The following is a 19242-nucleotide window of genomic DNA, read 5'->3' as shown; positions in this document are numbered from 1 at the left end:
CCAGCCTGCACAGTTCTCTCCTCGAATTCTAACCTCACTGTACCCTAACCTAGCCTACCTCGCCACCGACCCCTAGCCCATGGTCTGGAAGTTTCTCCTTCTTCAAATTTGACAATTACTCTCCCCTCCTTCAAAGTCTTATTGAAGGCACATAGAGGCCTTCCCAAACAAAGCCCCCTTTTCCTCATCTCCCACTCCCTTCTGCATTACCCTGACTTGCTCCCTTTTTTCTTCCCCCCTTCCAGTCCTACAGCATTTATGAATATATCTGAAAAGTATTTATTTGCATTGAAATCCATCTCCCCAACTCTAGACTGTAAGCTCATTTTGGGCAGGGAATGTGTCCGTTCATTGTTGTATTGTACTAGCCTAAGCTCTTAGCACAGTAAGCACTCAAAAGATATGATTGAATGAATGAATACTAATGTATTTCTCCCCCTCTAGACTGTAAACTTGTTGGCAGGGAATGTGTCTACCACCTCTCTTACATTGTTATATCGTACTCTCCCACATACTTAGTACAGTGCTCTGCACACAGTAAGCGCTCAGTAAATATGACCAATTGATTCAGCTAGGCAGAGATAATGGTCCCTGTAGCTTGTATATGTCAGGATAGGCAACCCTCAAGAAAGAAAATCATCAAGTGGATTTTGACATGTTTAGCGTTGAAACGTTACATGATGCAATTCTGGGCCTAATTAACTGTCCTTAATCCTTTGAGGGAAAGACCTGATCATCACTTTCACGAGCAATCGTTTCCGTGTGATAGACAGAGTTTACTCCGATCCTGGATTCTCTAATAAATTGGTTTGATGGTCACTGCAAGACCCGCCGGAATTAATCAGACGGCCTTTCCCTGTCCGCTGATGCCATCAAAGCCGACTTAATGCCTGGGAGATAAAAGACACAAGAGAATGCTAGCGGAGATGAACAGCCATGGAGTCTGCAATGGGGAGTGCGTGACACTTTCCAGCCTGGATAAACCAAGGGCGAAAGGGCCACTGAAGGGCTAATCCTTTCTTTAACATGCTGGGACACCTGCAAAATCAAATCCTGATGTGAGGGCGAAGCTCAAGCTGATGTGTTTGTGCGAGTCACTGAGGATTCAGAATACAAGACAGAGGAAGTTGAGATTTCAGTTCAGTCACGTCCCGGAATGGCAAACAGCCTTGAACCCCAGGTAGAGCTCTGTCTGACTCCCTTTCTCTGCATTTAAAGATGCTGATATCCAATATCCGAAAAGACACAGTGCACTGCCATCTTGGATGAGGAAATAACGCACAGCTCGTCCATGACCCAGAGCAGCTCACTTCACCTGCTGAGGGTGAGAAGTTCTCGCCAAGAGGAACCGTTTTTATCTGGATGCTGCTTGGATTTGTCCTCAGGCAGTCCTGGTGGTACAAAGGCCATCAGATTTCTGAGGCCAATGCCAAAGGAGAGCAGGAATGTTTCGTTTGGGTTTTGTTTTTGTTTTTATGGCACTTGTTAAGCACTTACTACTACTAATAATAATGATGACATTTGTTAAGCACTTACTATGTGCAAAACACTGTTCTAAGTGCTGGAGGAGGGGGATACAATAATAATTATGTTGGTATTTGTTAAGTGCTTACTATGTGCAAAGCACTATTCTAAGCACTGGGGGGGATACAAGGTGATCAGGTTGTCCCACGTGGGGCTCACAGTCTTAATCCCCATTTTACAGATGAGGTAAATGAAGCACAGAGACGTTAAGTGGCTTGCCCAAAGTCACACAGCTGGCAAGTAGCAGAGCCAGGGTTAGAACCCATGACCTCTGGCTCCAAAGTCCGGGCTCTTTCCTCGAGCCACGCTACTTCTAGATGCCAGGAACTGTCTTAAGCACTAGAGTAGACAGCAGGTCATCATGTTGTATCCACTCCCTGTCCCATACGTGACTCACAGTCTACATTCCCTTCTCCCCACTCCACTCCCCCCTCCAGCCCTCCAGAACATCAGAGCTGCTATAGTTCCATGGAACAGATACTAAGAACAGTGATAATGCTATCTGTTGAGCGTTTACTGTGGGCCAAGCACTGTACTGGACACTGAGGCAGATACAAGTTAATCAAGTCAAACATGTTCCCTGTATGCTGCCTTGCCTCTGCAGTCTGGGCTTGCCATGCCAGAAGAGAGGTGGGTGGCAGTGAGACAGAGAGCTTTCTCACAGAATACTGATAGCCCTCAGGTCTGTCTGTGAAAGAGCCTCCCTCCCTGACCGCACTGTCTTCTGCTTGAAATGCCTCACCCATTAGCTGTGGACTAGTAAGAAAATGTTTAAACATTCTTGGTGGGGCAGGAATCAAAATTTCAGAGGATGTGTCTGCTCCCCTTGGTACACTTAGTCCAGGCTTTCAGTTATGAGTTGCAACTGTGACAGCCAGTTGACCTATAAAAGGCACTTATCCTTTATTCCCCAAGAGTTGAGCTTCCCATAGTTGCTGAGCCCTCTCAGTGCCTGAAACCAATAACTTCTCTAGACTGTAAGCTCCTTTTAAATCAATCAATCAATCAATCATACTTATTGAGCATTTACTGCTTGCAGAGCACTGAATTGTATTTACTGAGTACTTACTGTGCGCAGAGCACTGTACTAAGTGCTCAGGAGAGTACCACACAACAATGTAACAGACACATTCCTTATACACAATGAGCTCCTTGTGGGCAGTAGTAATGATGGTATTTGTTAAGCGCTTACTATGTGCGAAGCACTGTTCTAGGCCCTGGGGTAGATACAAGGCAATCAGGTTGTCCCACGTGGGGCTCACAGTCTTAATCTCCATTTTACAGATGAGGTAAGTGAGGCACAGAGAAGTTAAGAGACTTGCCCAGAGCCACACAGCTGATAAGTTGCAGAGTGGGGTTAGAACCCAGGACCTCTAACTCCCAAGACTGTGATCTTTCCACTAAGCCACGCTGCCAACTCTATTGCACTATACTCACTTAGTACATTGCTCTGCACACAGTAAACACTCGATTGATCGATAGATGGATTGATTCTCCTCTCTCCAATATAGGTTTTTAATGGTATTTATTAAGCGCTGACTCTATGTCAAGCACTGTTCTAAATTCTTGGGTAGATTCAAGTTTATCAAGTTGGACAAAGTCACTGGTCCATGTGGGGCTCACAGTTTAAGTAGGCGGGAGAACAGAAATTGGATTCTTATATTACAGAGGAGAAAACTAAGGCATGGAGAAGTTAAATGACTTGCCCAGAGTCACACAACAGGCAAGTGGCAGAAATTGGGATTAGAACCCAGGTCCTCTGAATCCCAGGCCTGTGCTCTTTCCACTAGGCTATGCTGCTTCTCCATTAGGCCATGTTACTTCTCCAATTGACCTTGGTGTTGGAACTGATGCCCCCAGAAGTGAATTTTGCCCATCTGTGCAGTTGTAATTAAGGTATAGCTGATCCCACCCTCTCCCCCTGTTGGACTGGTATATTAATCAATCGATAAATCAATTGTATTTATTGAGTGCTTTTGTTTACAGAGCACTGTATTAAGTGCTTCTTGTCATGCTGTCGAGTCGTCTCCGACCCATTACGAGTTCACGGGTACATCTCTCCCAGAACGCCCCACCTCCATCTGCAGTCGTTCTGGTAGTGTATCCATGGAGTTTTCTTGGTAAAAATAAGGAAGTGGTTTACCATCACCTTCTTCCATCATCATCAATCATATTTATTGAGCGCTTACTATGTGCAGAGCACAGGTCTCCGCCCTTAACTCTCTCCCGTGCTGCTGCTGTCCAGCACTGGCTAATTTTGACTTATAGCCGGTTGCTTTCCACTCACTAACCACTGCCAAAACTAGGCCTGGAATGGTATGCCTCTGCTTGACTCTCTCTCCCGTAGTTGATACTGGAAACTCTCCAAGTGTGATCCAGAGAGGAGTTAAGCACTTAGGAGAGTACAGTATGTTAGAGTTGGTAGAGTCGTTCCCTTACTACAATATATTTAATATGAATAACGACGACTGTGGTATTTGTTAAACACTTACTATGTGCTCGACCCTATACTAAGCAGTGGGATAGATACAAGATAATGAGGTTGAGCACACTCCCTATCCCACAGGGGGCTCACAGTCTAAGTAGGAGGGAGAAAAGGTATTGAACCTGTTCTACAGATGAGGAAACTGAGCACAGAGCAGTTAAGTGACTCGCTCAAGGTAACCCAGGAGACAAGAGACAGAGCTGGGATTTCAACGTAGGTTTTCTGATTACCAAATCTGAGCTCTTTCCACTAGGGCACAGTGCTTCTTTTTCTTTGCTCTTGGCTATTTGCCCTCCTGACACAACAGAAGATACAATTAATGTACCCTACAGTGGCCACAATACTAATGGGATTGCTTGCTACTACCTCTACAGCTGAGTTCATGCCTACAAATATATATTTATAATAATAATAATAATAATAATAATAATAATGGCATTTGTTAAGTGCTTACCATGTGCAAAGCCCTGTTTTAAGCACCGGGGAGGATACAAGGTGATCAGGTTGTCTCATGTGGGACTCACAGTCTAAATCCCCTTTTTACAGATGAGGTAACTGAGGCCCAGAGAAGTGAAATGACTTGCCTAATGTCACACAGCTGACAAGTGACAGAGCTGGGATTTGAACCCATGACCTGTGACTCTCAAGCTCGTGCTCTTTCCACTGAGCCACGCCGCTTCTCATTTATGGGCAGTTAATAATTATGTGTGGTATTTATGAAGCAGTTACTAATTGCCAAGCATAGTATTAGCAGTGGGATAGATCCAAGATAAACAGATGAGACCCAATTCCTGTCCCACAAAAGGCTTTTAGTCTAAGTGGGAGGGAGAACAGGTATTTAATCCCCATTTTTACAGATGAGGAAACTGGCACAGAGATGTTAAGTGATTTGCCCTGGGTCACACAGCAGGCAAGTGGCAGAACGGATTAGAACCCAGATCCTATGAGTCCCATGCCCATGTTCTGTATACTAGGCCATGCTGCTTCTCAGGTACAAATAAGCATCATTTAGGAATCTCAACATGGCCATTTCGTGACTCTGAAATGCCCACTTTGTGAGGGGGAGGTGTCAGGACCAGGGCCCCCAAGCCCATTTTACCACAAACAAGACAGGGAGAGATTGAGCAGCTTTTCCAAAGTAAGGCAGTGAATTAGCGGGGACAGAATTAGGTTGTGGTACCTGATTGCCTGTCTCCCAAGGTGTGTGCCCCTGGGGACGCTTGGCATATGGTCCTCTCCCGCAAAAGCCTGCAAAAACCAGCTTCCTCTGGCCTCACGCTACCAAGTGGATCAGTCATCATTTGCTTCCTAATGTCTCTTTGCAGATCGGGGTCAGTCACGCTGGGTCTGACTCAGCTCACCGCCTCGACACTGAACGCCTGCAATTATTTTGGAGCTGCTTGGGACAGCAGGTTTGGAAAAGTATATTGTTCCCTCCAGCAGTATGGCCAACAGCAGATACACTGGGTAAATCTCAGCTTCCTGGAAACACTGGCAGGAGCTTAAAACTTAGAGTGGTCTCTACGAATGAAAACTACACATTCAGAGCGAACTCTTATACCTCCACAGACCTGCTTGGAGACCATGGCCTCTGGCATCCATCCACCTTATTGCTTCGACAATCCATCCATCTCTTTTATCTGTCCATCTCTCTCTTGCACATGTCCATGTCACCTCCTCTTTTGGTCCCCTCCAGCTCTCTGCTGTACTCCCTGGTCTGTTGTCTTTGTTCATCTATCCCTCTGTCTCTTTTCCTCCTTCACATCTGCAGAGTTGCACTGTGCATCTATTTCTTCCCTGTGTCTAGGTTGCCACATTAGAGCAAATCCTCTGTCTGACTTTAACCTGTCTTTTCCTCCTCTAGTTTCCTCCTCCTCTGCCAACATCCACTTTTTTTTCTTTCATCATCATCATCATCATCAATTGTATTTATTGAGCGCTTACTGTGTGCAGAGCACTGTACTAAGCGCTTGGGAAGTACAAGTTGGCAACATATAGAGACAGTCGCTACCCAACAGTGGGCTCACAATCTAAAAGGATACCCTTTCAGGTTGCTCACAAGCAGGTTAGGGTAGACTGGGAGGATGAGACAAGCAGGTAGGAGGACTAGAGGGGGGCAAACCAAACCCTCAAAAAGTGGTCCCTGATGGGATCCTGTCTTCTATACCCTTCTCTCCTGGGCTAGAGGGAAAAGTACACCCCTTTCTCATCTTCAGTCATTCCCCATGTCTCTTTCTCTCCTGTGTTTCTCTCTCCCTTCTCTTTCTCCTCTCTCTCTCTCTCTCTCTCTCTCTCTCTCTCTCTCTCTCTCTTTCTCTCCTTCTTTCTCCCTCTCCTCTTTATCTCTCTCTATTTCTAGGGTTAAGGTCCAGTACTGGAATAGTAGTACTTTAGTAGTGGTAAAGAGCGACATACCCTGATGAGTCGTTAGAGCTGGGGTGGAGAGTTAGCAGTTCTTATGTGGGAGAATGGAGAACAGGAGGTGAAGATGAAGAGGAGATGCATGAAGAGATGCATGAGCATGCAAGTGGGAAGTCGGCCAAAAAGAAAAGAAGGGAGAAGGAATGTGGATACGAGCGAGTCGATTGCTTAAGGCATCAATTGAGATTTTTATCTCCTTGCGGCCCCTGTGAGAGGATGGGCATACACCGTCCTCCGCGATGGCTGTAAGCTGTCAATCTGGACTTTTGTACAATACAATCGTGGAGAGACCCTTCCTGACCTTTGCCAGCTTTGCCCACCTTCCTGGATGGATTTGGGGGGCCACAGCCAACAGTGACCAGAGTGTTCAGAAACAGGCTTCTTCAACCCTCCATTCTGTTTGGGTTTTGCTCTGGTTGACAAAGAGACCACTGGTGGGACTGGAGCATGTGACCAAGACCCCTCCCCCCTGCTATTAGTTCCCCCCTGGGTCTTATGACTTTTCCCACTGATTGACTGGATCCAGAGGGCTGAGTGCAGCATCTCAGCAAATCACTGGAGTATCCTCCCTTAATCACTCCCTCTGTCCCCTTCCCGCCTCCTCTCGGGATAACTGTCGGGCATCATCATCCTTCCTAAAACATCTCCATGCGGCCACCTGAGCAGGAGGATTGAGGATAAGCTAGGAGTTGGGATGGGGACAGAGGCAAGGGGAAGGAAGGAAGACAAGAAGGAAAAGATGCAACAGAAAACAAAAAAACAATACTGACCTTGGAACAAAGTTGAGCTTGTAGGCTCATTTATTTCTAAACCGGGTGAGGGAGAGATGGAAGAGAACAATGAAAACACAGTATATATGCACACAGACAGTATATATAAATAATTGTACATTGCTTCCCAGAGACACTGCCATGTAAATAAGAAATGTCATGGGAGGACAATGGAAGAATGGAAATGGGAGGAGGCGCAGTGGGACAGCAGTTATACTTCTTCGGCAAGATGCAGCAATGAGAGTCATCGGTGCTGTGGGGTGACCCTTCCCTGCAGCCCTTCAAATTCACCTTCAGAGACAGTCCTATCGGGGTGAAGGACCAGGGGGCTGAGGAGACAGATGGAATGGGTCTCAATTCCTCCCGGCTGCTGGGTGGACCCCAGGCTTATGGTCAAGGTCAGTAGGCCCTGCTGGCCCAGCAACTTCAGGGGAGGGTGTAAAGAGGAGATAACTCAGAGGAGCATCTGTGGAAATCCCAAGATGCAGGGATGGGAGGCGATGACATGCCCCCACCAGGGCCAGGCCATTGAGGTTCAGGCTGGAGTGTCAGGACTAGCTATAAGACTGCTGAAATGGCATGCTGAGAAGGGACAAGGAGTCCTCCATGTCTGCTCACCCCATTCTGCTTAGGGTTCTTGCAGGAGGAGGAGGCAAAATGGAAGATCCCACCCAGATCCTTCCAAGCATATTCAACTGGACTTGGGCTGATTCTATCCTGGATCTCCAGAGCTCAGAGACCCATCACTGTGGTTTCTATCCTGTTCTTGGGTCACATGTCAATGAACCACTTTGGAGGTCAATGAAATTCCAGAAGGTTGATGGAATTGCTGAGCCAGTGAAATCCAGGAAGGGCATGCCGGGTTGGGGTGTCCTGTCATACTTAACTCTGTGTGTGTTGATGGGTTTATTGCTGCGCAAAGGATTCTGAAAAGATCCAATGTGACAAAGCTCCTCTGTCCTCAACCCTGAAGTTTGACTTGTTTATGATCCTCATTCTGGTATTTTCTTGGAACATTCACTCATTTTCCCTGAAGACTTCTCCGACCACGAGCTAGTGAAATCACCTTGTTAACTCAATGTAAACTGACCAGGAATAGGGGTTGGGTAGACATATGAGGATGGGGGGAAAAGGAGTAGCTCACTCCTCTATGGCTCTGCCCCATCTTCTTATGCCAAGAAGACACCAGTCAAAAACCAAGACCAGACCCAAGACTCTTCCCTCCCACCTCCATTCAGCCTCATTCTCTACTTTGGAGATTGCGTTTTGTGGGTACACCATGGTGGGGATTGAAAGCAATCTTGAAGCCGAAATGTCATGAATAAGGAGAGGAACAAAATGGCTACTCTGCAGGTTCAGGGCATTTTGCTCCCTGATCCTGAGATCAGGGCAGGTAGGGATGATGGATAATATCAAACTTCCTCTCTTCTTTCTCCTCCTCCTTCCTGGTAGCTCTGGCTAGTTCTCTGCAGAGGACTCTCCCAATCTGACGGGTTTCTTGTAGCATAAATGCAGTGCATGACTTTAGACTATGGCCACCCCCTGGAATCAGGGCAGAGTCTGGTGGCTTCAGGAATCGGAAGAGGAAGCTCTGTTCCTGGCACCTAGCCTCACTGGACCATGAGCACCGGGGGAGCATTGGTCCTTGTTCTCCGATAATCAATAGTGACCAGGATCTTGTCCCTGAAAGATGGATACCTAATCTGGTCAGTGGTACAGATCCTCATTTGGGTCTAAGGAACTGGCAGAGACCCCTGGAACCCCAAAGACAAAATGTAATTTTTATTCTGCAAAAACAAGCTGGCTGTCCTGAGGCTCCCCATCTGGAAGCAGCCCCAGGATTTGCTATGTAACATGCAAACCAAGAGCTGAGACCTGGGTTGACCCGCCACATGTTCTCTTCTGGAGCTGGCCCCCAGGAGCTTCTCTGAGTAGGATTTTGGCCTCCTGGAAGCTGGGGGAAGTGGGTGAGCTGCTGAAAGCACGGGGTGATCCATGGGGAAACACCTGAGAAAGACACAAAGCTCGCCCTCTAGTTCCTAGAAAGCACTTTCCGAGTTCCTAGGAAAGTCAGATTACATTTTTAGGAGAAGCAGCATGGCTCAGTGGAAAGAGCCCGGGCTTTGGAGTCAGAGATCACGGGTTCAAATCCCGGCTCTGCCAATTGTCAGCTGTGTGACTTTGGGCAAGTCACTTAACTTCTCTGTGCCTCACTTACCTCATCTGTAAAATGGGGATTAAGACTGTGAGTCCCCCGTGGGACAACCTGATCACCTTGTAACCTCCCCAGGGCTTAGAACAGTGCTTTGCACATAGTAAGCGATTAATAAATGCCATCATCATTATTATTATTATTTTTCACATCTCAAACGTCCCATATTGCTGTCATAGAGCCAGCAACTATGGGCATAACCAGAACCTTCCCTGGGAGCAGATGGGTGTTTGGTCAGGAGCAAGTCTTGAAGAGCCAGGGCTCTTCCAACATCAACACATGAGTGTCAGGAGTTGGTTATAAGATCCGATTCAGCTGGGGCACAAGAATCAGTTTTCTGTTTGCTCTTGTTTCCCCTACTCATTGGCTAATTGGAAGAGCCTGACTCCCTCTGGATTCTAGAACAAACCCGAGGTTGGGCAGATCAGAACCTGCTTAGGTCAAGGGCATGAGGCTGAGCCACCTTTGGTTCCCAGAAAGTACCTGGGCCCTTTTGAAATACTATCCTGTGTCAGGGTGGAACAGATTAAGCTCAAATTGTGTTTTAGTTTCCTGGTGAATGGAAGCTGGCCCTGCTGCTCTCTATGATTGGGGAGGATAGATAAAGCAGGTCACAGAAGAGGGAGGGTAGCAATCCCAGGATATTCCTTCTGGGAACAGGTCAGGATTAGAGGATGTAGTGAGGCCAGTGTATGGAAAGCCAAGTCTGCAATGAACATGGAGTTGGACGTCTCCTCACTGCAGGAGATGAATCATTGGCTTGGGCTGAGAATCACAGGATGGGAACCAAATGGCAGAGAGGCAGCGTTCCCCTCCCCCAGGATAAAGATGGCGGACACCTTCCGACGAAGACCGAGGTAACTGGTGACATTCCCTCGTGTCTGAATGCTCACTCGGCACCTGGATCTTCCATTCAAGCCCCAGTTCATAACCCCAAAGTAAACAGATTTAATCCCAATCCAAAACCATCTTACTCTTTTCTTCCTTCTAAGGAGGTGAAACAGCCTCTTTCATTTATATTCAAAAGGCTCCTTTTCTTCCTTAGAATACCTTTTCCTTTCCCTTTCTGCTTGCCTCCCTATTTCCCCCCTTTCTTACTTCAACTCAGAGTATCGCTCCCTGCCTCCTCTCTCCCTCCCACCCTGCCCAGGTATTGACTCACCGAACAGCATGATGCTGGCATTGGTGTGGCCAAGCTTGTTGGAGGCTACGCAGGTGTAGTTCCCATAGTCGTGTTCAGAGACATTGAAGAAGGTGAGGGTAGAAAAGAAGGGTCTGTTTTCAACTTTCATCCCCTTCTGATCTTCAATCAGCCTGAGACCAGCAGGAGAGAAGGAAAAAAAAAGATGAAAAAGGGAAATGGCTTTCAGTTGGCATGTGGGATTGGGATTGCAGAATCTCCTATTTCCTACCCTCCTTTTCTCCCACCCCACTAAGGGTGTAAACAACTCTCTTTCCTCTTCTCCCATTCCCTTCTGTGTCTTCCTGACTTGCTCCCTTTATTCTTTCCCTCTTCCAGCCTCACAGCATTTACATACACATCTGTAATTTTTTTATATTAATGTCCATCTCTCCCCCCTTTAGACTGTAACTTTGTTGTGGGCAATGAATGCATCATTTATTACTGTACTGTACTCTCCCAAGTGCTTAGTACAGTGCTCTGCACGAAGTAATTGCTCAATAAATACTATTGAATGAATGAATGAAGCCTTCTCATTTATGGCTGGAGCCATGCATGGGTTGCTTTTCATAAATACTGTTTCAGTTGACTTGCTGTCCAGGATTTCCTGGTCATCTCTGGGGATGTTCTCAGTCCAAAGCTGCTTGATTCTGCTTCTGGGTAAATAGCTTTCTAGATGTGCTGTAAGAGACTGGAGGCTCTGATCATCCTCTGACCCGCCATCGCCATTCTTGCTTTCCAGATGTGGTTGTGGTGGGATCCTTGAAGTGCCACAATGCCCGATCGGTCCATTTATAAGTTGTGGGGTGAATCGGGGCAATTCACATTCTGTGTCATCCTGACTTGCTCTCTGTATTCATCCCCCATCCCAGCCCCACAGCACTTAATGACATATCTGTAATTCATTCATTCATATTAATGTCTGTCTCCCCCCCCCCCCCCCCCCCCGCCAGACTGTAAGCATGTTGTGGGCAGGGAATGTGTACATTTGTTGTACTCTCCCAAGCATGTAGAGAAGCAGCGTGGCTCAGTGGAACGAGCACAGAATTGGGAGTCAGAGGTTGTGGGTTCTAATTCCGCCTCTGCCACTTGTCAGCTGTGTGACTCTGGGCACTTAACTTCTCTGTGCCTCAATTACCTCATCTGTAAAATGGGGATGAAGACTGTGAGCCCCACGTGGGACAACCTGATTACCTTGTATCTCCCCCAGTGCATAGAAGAGTGCTTGGCACATAGTAAGCACTTAACAAATACCATCATCACTGTTATTATTAGTAGTATAGTGTTCTGCACACGGTAAGCACTCAACAAATACTACCGACTGAATGAACATTTCCTGATAGCCCCACTGCAGTAGTAGGAAATAGCACTTACTGAGCACCAGCTGGGTGCATTGCCCTTTACCAAGTCCTTGAGAAGTTGAAAACAATCCAGTGACACATTTCCTGCCCTCAGGGAGAGACGGACTAAAAAGTACAGTGCCTGGCACAGAGTAACTGCTTAAGACATGCAATAATAATAATAATGATTATATTGTCAAACAGAGCCATCAAAATGAACTAATGTACAATGGAATAAATGCAAATATATACACGCTGAGATTGCAGGACTGCAAGATTCTTGAAGTTAGTGATCATGTCTACTGATAATACTGCATTCTCTGAAGCAGTAGAGTACTCTGCACACAAAAGGCTGTTCATGAATACAGTTTATTGATTACTAGATGTGGCTAATAGATTTTTGTGATTTGGGTTGTTGGTAATTGATGGGAGGTGTCAGTGTGGATTTGGGCTTCTGTTAAGAAAGGCTATCAGGTTTGGGATATCTTTGACCCCCATGTCCACTCTGCAAGTGTGCTGGTTTTTTTTTTTTTCCTCAATGGAGTACCAGATCCTTCTGTTTCCGAGCTGGTTTACTGGTATTGACTTATCGAAGCCATTCATTTCATCCCCTTAGCTTTTGGGCAAGGGTAGCAGCTGCAGCTAACTTGTTCCACCCATTGGAGCTGAAAAGAAGCCAGAGATGGAGCCAAGATGGTGGCTGCATCCCTTGCCTCCTGCCAGAAGAAGGAGGAATAGGATGAAGAAGGTGTGCCCTCATTCTGGTCCTTATGAGGCATGCACCTGCCATAACCCACCGACTTGGCCCTGGAGTTTCACTGGGGACAAGAGGGGTGCAGAACTCCAGAACGATAAATGATGGTATATTGGTGGTCCAGGAAGAGAAGGCTTCCATCACCTCTACTGCTAAGATGAAGCTGCTCTTGCTGCTGAGGTGTCCAAAAAAGGCTTTATCCCACTTTATCCCACGAGTGGGGCCATATGACAGAGACACAGTCAGAGGCAGGGTTCAGTTTCTTGAAATCGAGAGTCTGCAGAACACTTGACCACCCACCTGTGTCATTAATAATACAGAACCCAAAGACTAATGCACCAGAGGCAGTGTCAGGCCATCCTTGGGCAGAGAATCATCCCAAAGAGGGCTCATGAAAATTACAATTCTCCAATAAGCAGGATAAACAAAGAAGAAGCCATGCACGGCTCACACACAACGGTATCTTCAGCTCTATCTTGCCTCCCTAATTTAGACAAAGATTCTCAAGAGCAGGGGTTCATCAATCAAATCAATCAAAATGCATCAATCAATCAGTTAATAATGGTGATATTTGTTAAGCATTTACTATGTTTCAAGCAGTTTTCTAAGTGCTGGGGTAGATACAAGCTAATCAAATTGGACACCGTTTCTCCCCTATATGCTGCTCATAGTCTCAATCCCCATTTTACAGATGAGGTAGCTGAGGTACAGTGAAGTTATGTGACTTGCCCAAAGTCACGCAGCAGATAAGGGGCAGAGCCAGGATTAGGAATCAGGTCCTTCTAAAACTTAGCTCCGATCGCTTTCCAGTAGGCCATGTTATTGAATGTCTACTATATGCAGGAAACTGTACTAAGCATTTGGGTGAGAACAATACAAAACACTAGGTAGACATGATCCCTGCCAACGAGAAGATGACAGACCCAAGAGGGAGACAGACATCAAAATCCATTACTGTGGTTATACATAGGGTTCAGTCTCTAAGAATGAAGAGTCGGCAGAACACATGCCCACTCCACTTGTGACACTAATAAGACAGAACATGTCCTAGGGCTGGGGAAGTGGGGTGAAAATCACAGTGCTTGAGGGTTACTGTCCCCAGTACATAGGTGATGCAGAAGGGAAGGTAAACAAAAGTGAGGATTTAATCAAGGAAGTCCTCTGAAAGGAAATATGTTTTTTTTAGGGCTTTGGAGATAGGGGACATGGTGGTCTGCCAGTTCTTAATGGGTAGGGAGTTCCAGACCAAAGGAATACCTTTCTTGGATTCTATTGTCCCAACCAACCTTACTATCAATAAATCAATGGTATTATTGAGCACTTTCAGTGTGCAGAGCATTGTATTAAGCACTTAGCAGAATTGCTTAGTGAATAGAGCACAGGTCTGGGAATCGGAAGGACCTGGGTTCTGATACTGGTTCTGCCACATACCTGCTGAGTGACTTTGGGCAAGTCACTTAACTTCTTTGCACCTCAGTTACCTCAGCAGTAAAATGGGGATTAAGACTGTGAGCCCCATGTGAAACAGGGCTGTGTCCATCCTGATTATCTTGTATCTACCCCAGCGATTAGAACAGTGCTTGGAACATAGTAAGGGCTTAACAAATATAAAATATATCATTATTCTCTAGGCCTCAGTTACCTCATGTGAAAATGAGGTTTAAGAGTGTGAGCCCCATGTGAGGCAGGGACTGTGTCTAACCTGATTAACTTTTATCTACTCCAACGCTTAGACAAGTGCTTGATACATAACAAGTGCTTAACAAATGCCACAATTTCGGCACGTAGAACAGTGCTTTGCACGTGGTAAGCGCTTAATAAATGTTATTATAAATTATTATCATTATTACAATAAAACAGAATTGGGAGGCATATTTCCTGCCCACAGAGAGGTTATTATGCTGCAATCCCTTAGTTAACTAGATTGGCAAATTATTTGGGGTGGGGACTGTGTCTACTAATGCCAATGTACTCTCCCAAGTGCTTAGTACAGTGCTCGGCACATAGTAAATGTTCAATAAATCCAGCTGCTTGAATGATTGAAGATTGATGATTCACAAAGCTAGTGCTTAGTTTGTGCTTTGATGATGATGTGATGGTGATGAAAGGAGGTCAAAACTCTGATGTGAAAAACTGGTCAGGAATCAACAGCTTATAAGAATAATGTCACTCTTGGTTCCCAGATTCTGTTGTTTTTCTCAAGAACTCGAGGTTCAATTACCAATGATTTCATTCACCCTTCTTTCCTCCTTGGGTTGGAGATAAGGAACATGTATCATTTCCCTCATTCCACAGGTGGGGAGACTAAGCACAGGAAGCCTGCAGGATCCCCTCTCAGTCTATTGGAGAGATAAACTGGTAGTGGCATCTATTAGATGGGGAATGAAATGAGGGAGAGGGGCCTCATCTTAATTTCTATACAACTTGAGAAAAGGTCCATTCAACAGCACAAATCAGTTTGCTCAGAAAAGCACTGAAAGAGGAACTGGGGTGGGGCGACTCAGTTCATGGAGTGTATCCAGCTTAGGTGTTTTAGCGAGAATATCCAACCAGGATTTTGATCCAAGGAGGGCTTATATCTGACAGCTGCTCCTGCTTTTGACAGATTTTGGGTGACCAAGTTGTCTTTAATAATAATAATAATAATAGTGGCATTTATTAAGCACTTACTATGTGCAAAGCATTGTTCTAAGCACTGGGGAGGTTTCCTTTCCTTTCCTTTCCTTTCCTTTCCTTTCCTTTCCTTTCCTTTCCTTTCCTTTCCTTTCCTTTCCTTTCTTTTCCTTTCCTTTCCTTTCCTTTCCTCTCCCATCTCCCCTTTTTCCTTTCTGTTTTCCGCTTTCCTCTTTCCTCGTTCTTTTCCCTTTTTTTTTTTTTTTTGATTTGTATTGCTTTTTTCCTAGGCTTTTAGCAAGAGTCAGACAGTGGTTGGCCAGTGAAAATGAGTTACTGGAAATCAATCTTCGAAGTCTACTTCACTGAGGGCTCCTAGGCCCCAGATCAGTAAACTCACTTCCCTGTACCTCAGTTTTCCCACAGTTGCCCTAACATCCAGCCTTATAGTTATTGTTGGGCTTTCTAAAAGCTCTAGCTTTTACCTCCAACACCTCTTCATGGATCTATTTTCTATGAATCTATCCTGATCTTGCTTGAACTTTTTTACTTCTGGCTTGGCTTCTACCAGCCTCACCATTTCCAAATAATCAGTCAATGGTATTTATTGAGCGCTTATGGTGTGCAGAGCACTGTATTAAGTGCTCAGGAAAGTACAATACAACACAGTTGGTAGACTTGATCCCTGCCCCCAGGGAGTTTCCTGTCAACGGGCATTAAAATAGATTAGAGATAGAGGAATTAGTAATTTCCCTATGGAATCCCACAAAAACCCTTGCATTCACAAATGTCTCCAAATCCTTTTTAAATTTTCAAACCAACTTTGTGACAATTTTTGCCTCCCTTTGTTCTGGAAGCAATGAATTCCCAAGATTCTCCTTCTTATGGAACAGATGGGCGGTAAGCCAAAGAGGGAGGGGGGATGCTAGATACACTCTGTCCTTACAAGTTATGCTGCCTAAGATTGAGGCTGACATAATGTGATGGTTGTCTTCTCTTTGGTGATCTGGGGCCCCTTTTCCAGAAGGATAAGCCAGAGAGAGTGCAGGCCAGGGGGTAAGTGAGGGGGTGAGAATGGACTTTCTGGGTCCAACAAGGTACTAAAGTGATGCCAATAGAACACCAAGCATCTTAGCATCTTTGTTTCTCAGAGCACCAGGTTATGACACAGTGACTTTATGTTTCTATTTTCTATTCTTCCAGAGGGTCCCCCTCCACTTGGATTAATTGTTTCTTTATACCCAGGCTCATTTTCTTACCTAGGAAATGGACCAGGCCATGAAGGAGCTGATGGAAACTTGGGCAGGAAATGACCATTATATTATTTCCTGGCAATAATGAACATGGCAGATCTGGCTTGAAATTGGCTTGTTACTCTCTACATAGATAGTATGGAAAGGTATCCTGGTCATGCTAGCTTTTTTTCAGCCACTCCCCCCACATGAGAAAGAAGCTCATCTTCAGTAGCATCTCTGAATCCAAAGAATGTCATGCCTGTCGAAGCAGGAAATCCTGGTTCTATTTCCAGCTTCACCACTAACCTGCCTCTGGGCCTCATTTTCCTCATCTTTAAAATGGGGGAAATCTTATTCTGTTCTCCCTACCTCTGAGATAATGAACAACATGTGGGATGGGGCCCTGTCTGATCTGATTCTCTTGTATTACTTCCACCCTCTGCATGGTGCTTGGCACTATGTAATGATAATGGTGATATTTATTAAGCTCTTACTATGCGCCAAGCATGGTACTTAACTCTGGGGTCCATTCAAGATAAGCAGGTCAGACACAATCCCTGTCCCACATGGGACACGACACGCTGTCTAAGTAGGAAGGGGAAGAGGAGTAAGGACTTAATAAATATAATAATAAATTACCAGGCAGGCCAGTGTGTGCATACAGGAGAGTCCAATTCAAAATTTTCAATTTTCATTTCAGAAGATCAAAAAACTCCTATTTTCTATTTGAAAAAGTAAAAGCCAAGCCCCTTGGTGAGTTACTGCCCAGTGTATGATAAAATATTTATTTAAGGTTGGCTTCGTATCTTTTCCACCACGCCCCTTTCCCCAGTTCCCTCTCCTCTGTGTCTGTTTCTCAATCATTTTTTGTCTCAGCTCTATTCCCTACCCCACAACAACAAGGGAGCTTCAGGGGCTCCAGGGGGAATACTCTTTTTTTTTTATAGAAATGGTCTGATTCAGAGCAGAGGTCTGTTCTTACCCATATGTGCCTGTTCCTTCAGTCTTAAAATAGCTACTTGATAACAGCGATTGTCAAGTTTCCTGACTTTACTGGAGCTGTCAAACCCCTCCCTGACCTGCCACTTTGTAACTCTTGACAGTGCTAATCTTCAGTGAATCACAACAAATGTCCCGATCACGCCTATGCCAATTGTCAGCTCAAGGGACTATTTTTCCTCCTTTTTCTCCTTCACTGAAAGGAGACCACAGTCAGAAATGCCGGGCTAATTCAGGTCCCTCACCCTTTTGTATTCTGGCACTAATAGCCTGTGCAACTGAACCGCAGCTCTGATAACAAACTCTGATTTGTTAGACACACTTGAAGGCCCCTTCACAGTTCTTCACCCTTTGAAATGACCTTGCAAATAGTTCAGAAGCATTTGGACCTGCAGAATTTTTGACTGGCCCATAAACCCCTCCCCATATTGCTCAGTTCTTGATGTCAGTCTCCAACCCTACTGAGGCAGATGGCATTTTCTGATTCCAGGTGGCATTTCAGGGCCTACAGCAGGCTTTCTGGAAGATTCTGGACCTGTGGGCCTGAAACAATTTGCAAGGGACCTTGAAAAGTTCACTTCCTAAATCCAAAGCAAAGCGTTGTGTATGTAAAGTCTACTAGGTAGGGAAGTGAGGAAAACAGGAATTTCCCAGAAGTTACCTCCTCCCAGAATCAATCAATCATATTTACTGAGCACTTACTATGTGCAGAGCACTCTACTAGAGGCCTTCCCTGACCAAGATCCCCTTTCCTCTTCTCCCACTCCCTTGTAGGCCACCCAGACTTGCTCCCTTTATTTATCCCCCCTTCCAGCCCTACAGTACTTATGCACACATCTTTAATGAATTTATTTATATTAATGTCTGTCTCCCCCTCTAGGCTGTAAGCTCGATGTGGGCAGGGAATGTGTCTGTTTATTGCTGTATTGTACTCTCCCTAGTGTTTAGTCCAGAAGCAGCATCGCTTAGTGGAAAGAGCATGGGCTTGGGAGTCAGAGGCCGTGAGTTCTAATCCCGCCTCAGCTGCTTGTCAGATGTGTGACTTTGGGCAAGTCACTTAGCTTCTCTGGACCTCAGTTACCTCATCTGTAAAATGGGGATGAAGCTTCTGAGCCCCACATGGGACAACCTGATTACCTTATATTTACCCCAGTGCTTAGAATGGTGCTTGGCACATAGTAAGCGCTTAACAAATACCATTATTATTATTATCATTATTAATAAAAAACATGATTGACTGACTGACTGGTTGATTACTGTTTTTGGTAGACCTGTTCCCCGCCCATGAAGAGCCAGAAAACAGAGATCAGAACTTGTGCCTGTTCCCGGTTGGTTTCACTTACCTTTTGTCATCCTTGAACCACTGGAACTGAGCGGCAGGAACTGCAGAGGCTCCACACTGTAGTGTTCCTTTCTGTCCCACGGGGACCCCCGTGCCCTTAGCATCAGAAATGAACGGTGGATCTGCAGAGACAGGGCATGTGACAATTGTCCAGAGACAGCCTTGATACCTGCTCTCTTCTTTCCTCTTCGGTCTCTTCGCTGACTCCCTTTTACCCTTATCTCTCGAGCCGGGGCATGGAGGTGAAAGCAACCCAAAGGAAGGGACGTGGCCTTATTACTGGCTGGTTCTTTCCCCTTGTTGGAAGCTTCACGACCCTAAAGCCATAACTTCACTGGCCAAATGTCCAGAGGAGCCACTGGTTCTC

At 45.6% G+C, this 19242-nt stretch overlaps 1 protein-coding gene across 3 annotated transcripts in view; it reads right to left on the bottom strand.

Annotated features, from left to right (window-relative positions):
- The window catches only part of NTM (neurotrimin), a 1106994-nt gene that overhangs the window by 16057 nt on the left and 1071695 nt on the right, over positions 1 to 19242 (bottom strand). For 2 of the 3 annotated variants that reach the window (XM_038754389.1, XM_038754390.1), the window contains exons 5-6: positions 18877 to 18997; positions 10575 to 10726 (exon numbers count right to left, since the gene is read on the bottom strand). In XM_038754389.1, the coding sequence (XP_038610317.1) occupies positions 10575 to 10726; positions 18877 to 18997 (273 nt within the window). Of the gene's footprint in view, positions 1 to 7200; positions 7237 to 10574; positions 10727 to 18876; positions 18998 to 19242 lie in introns of all 3 variants that reach the window. The other variant, XM_038754388.1, reaches the window with a different exon arrangement.

This window comes from Tachyglossus aculeatus, chromosome 11 (assembly GCF_015852505.1).
Source record: "Tachyglossus aculeatus isolate mTacAcu1 chromosome 11, mTacAcu1.pri, whole genome shotgun sequence".
Taxonomy (NCBI): Eukaryota; Metazoa; Chordata; class Mammalia; order Monotremata; family Tachyglossidae; genus Tachyglossus; species Tachyglossus aculeatus.
The sequence above is the reverse complement of the archived record's forward strand: the minus strand, read 5'-3'. Positions and strand labels throughout refer to the sequence as shown.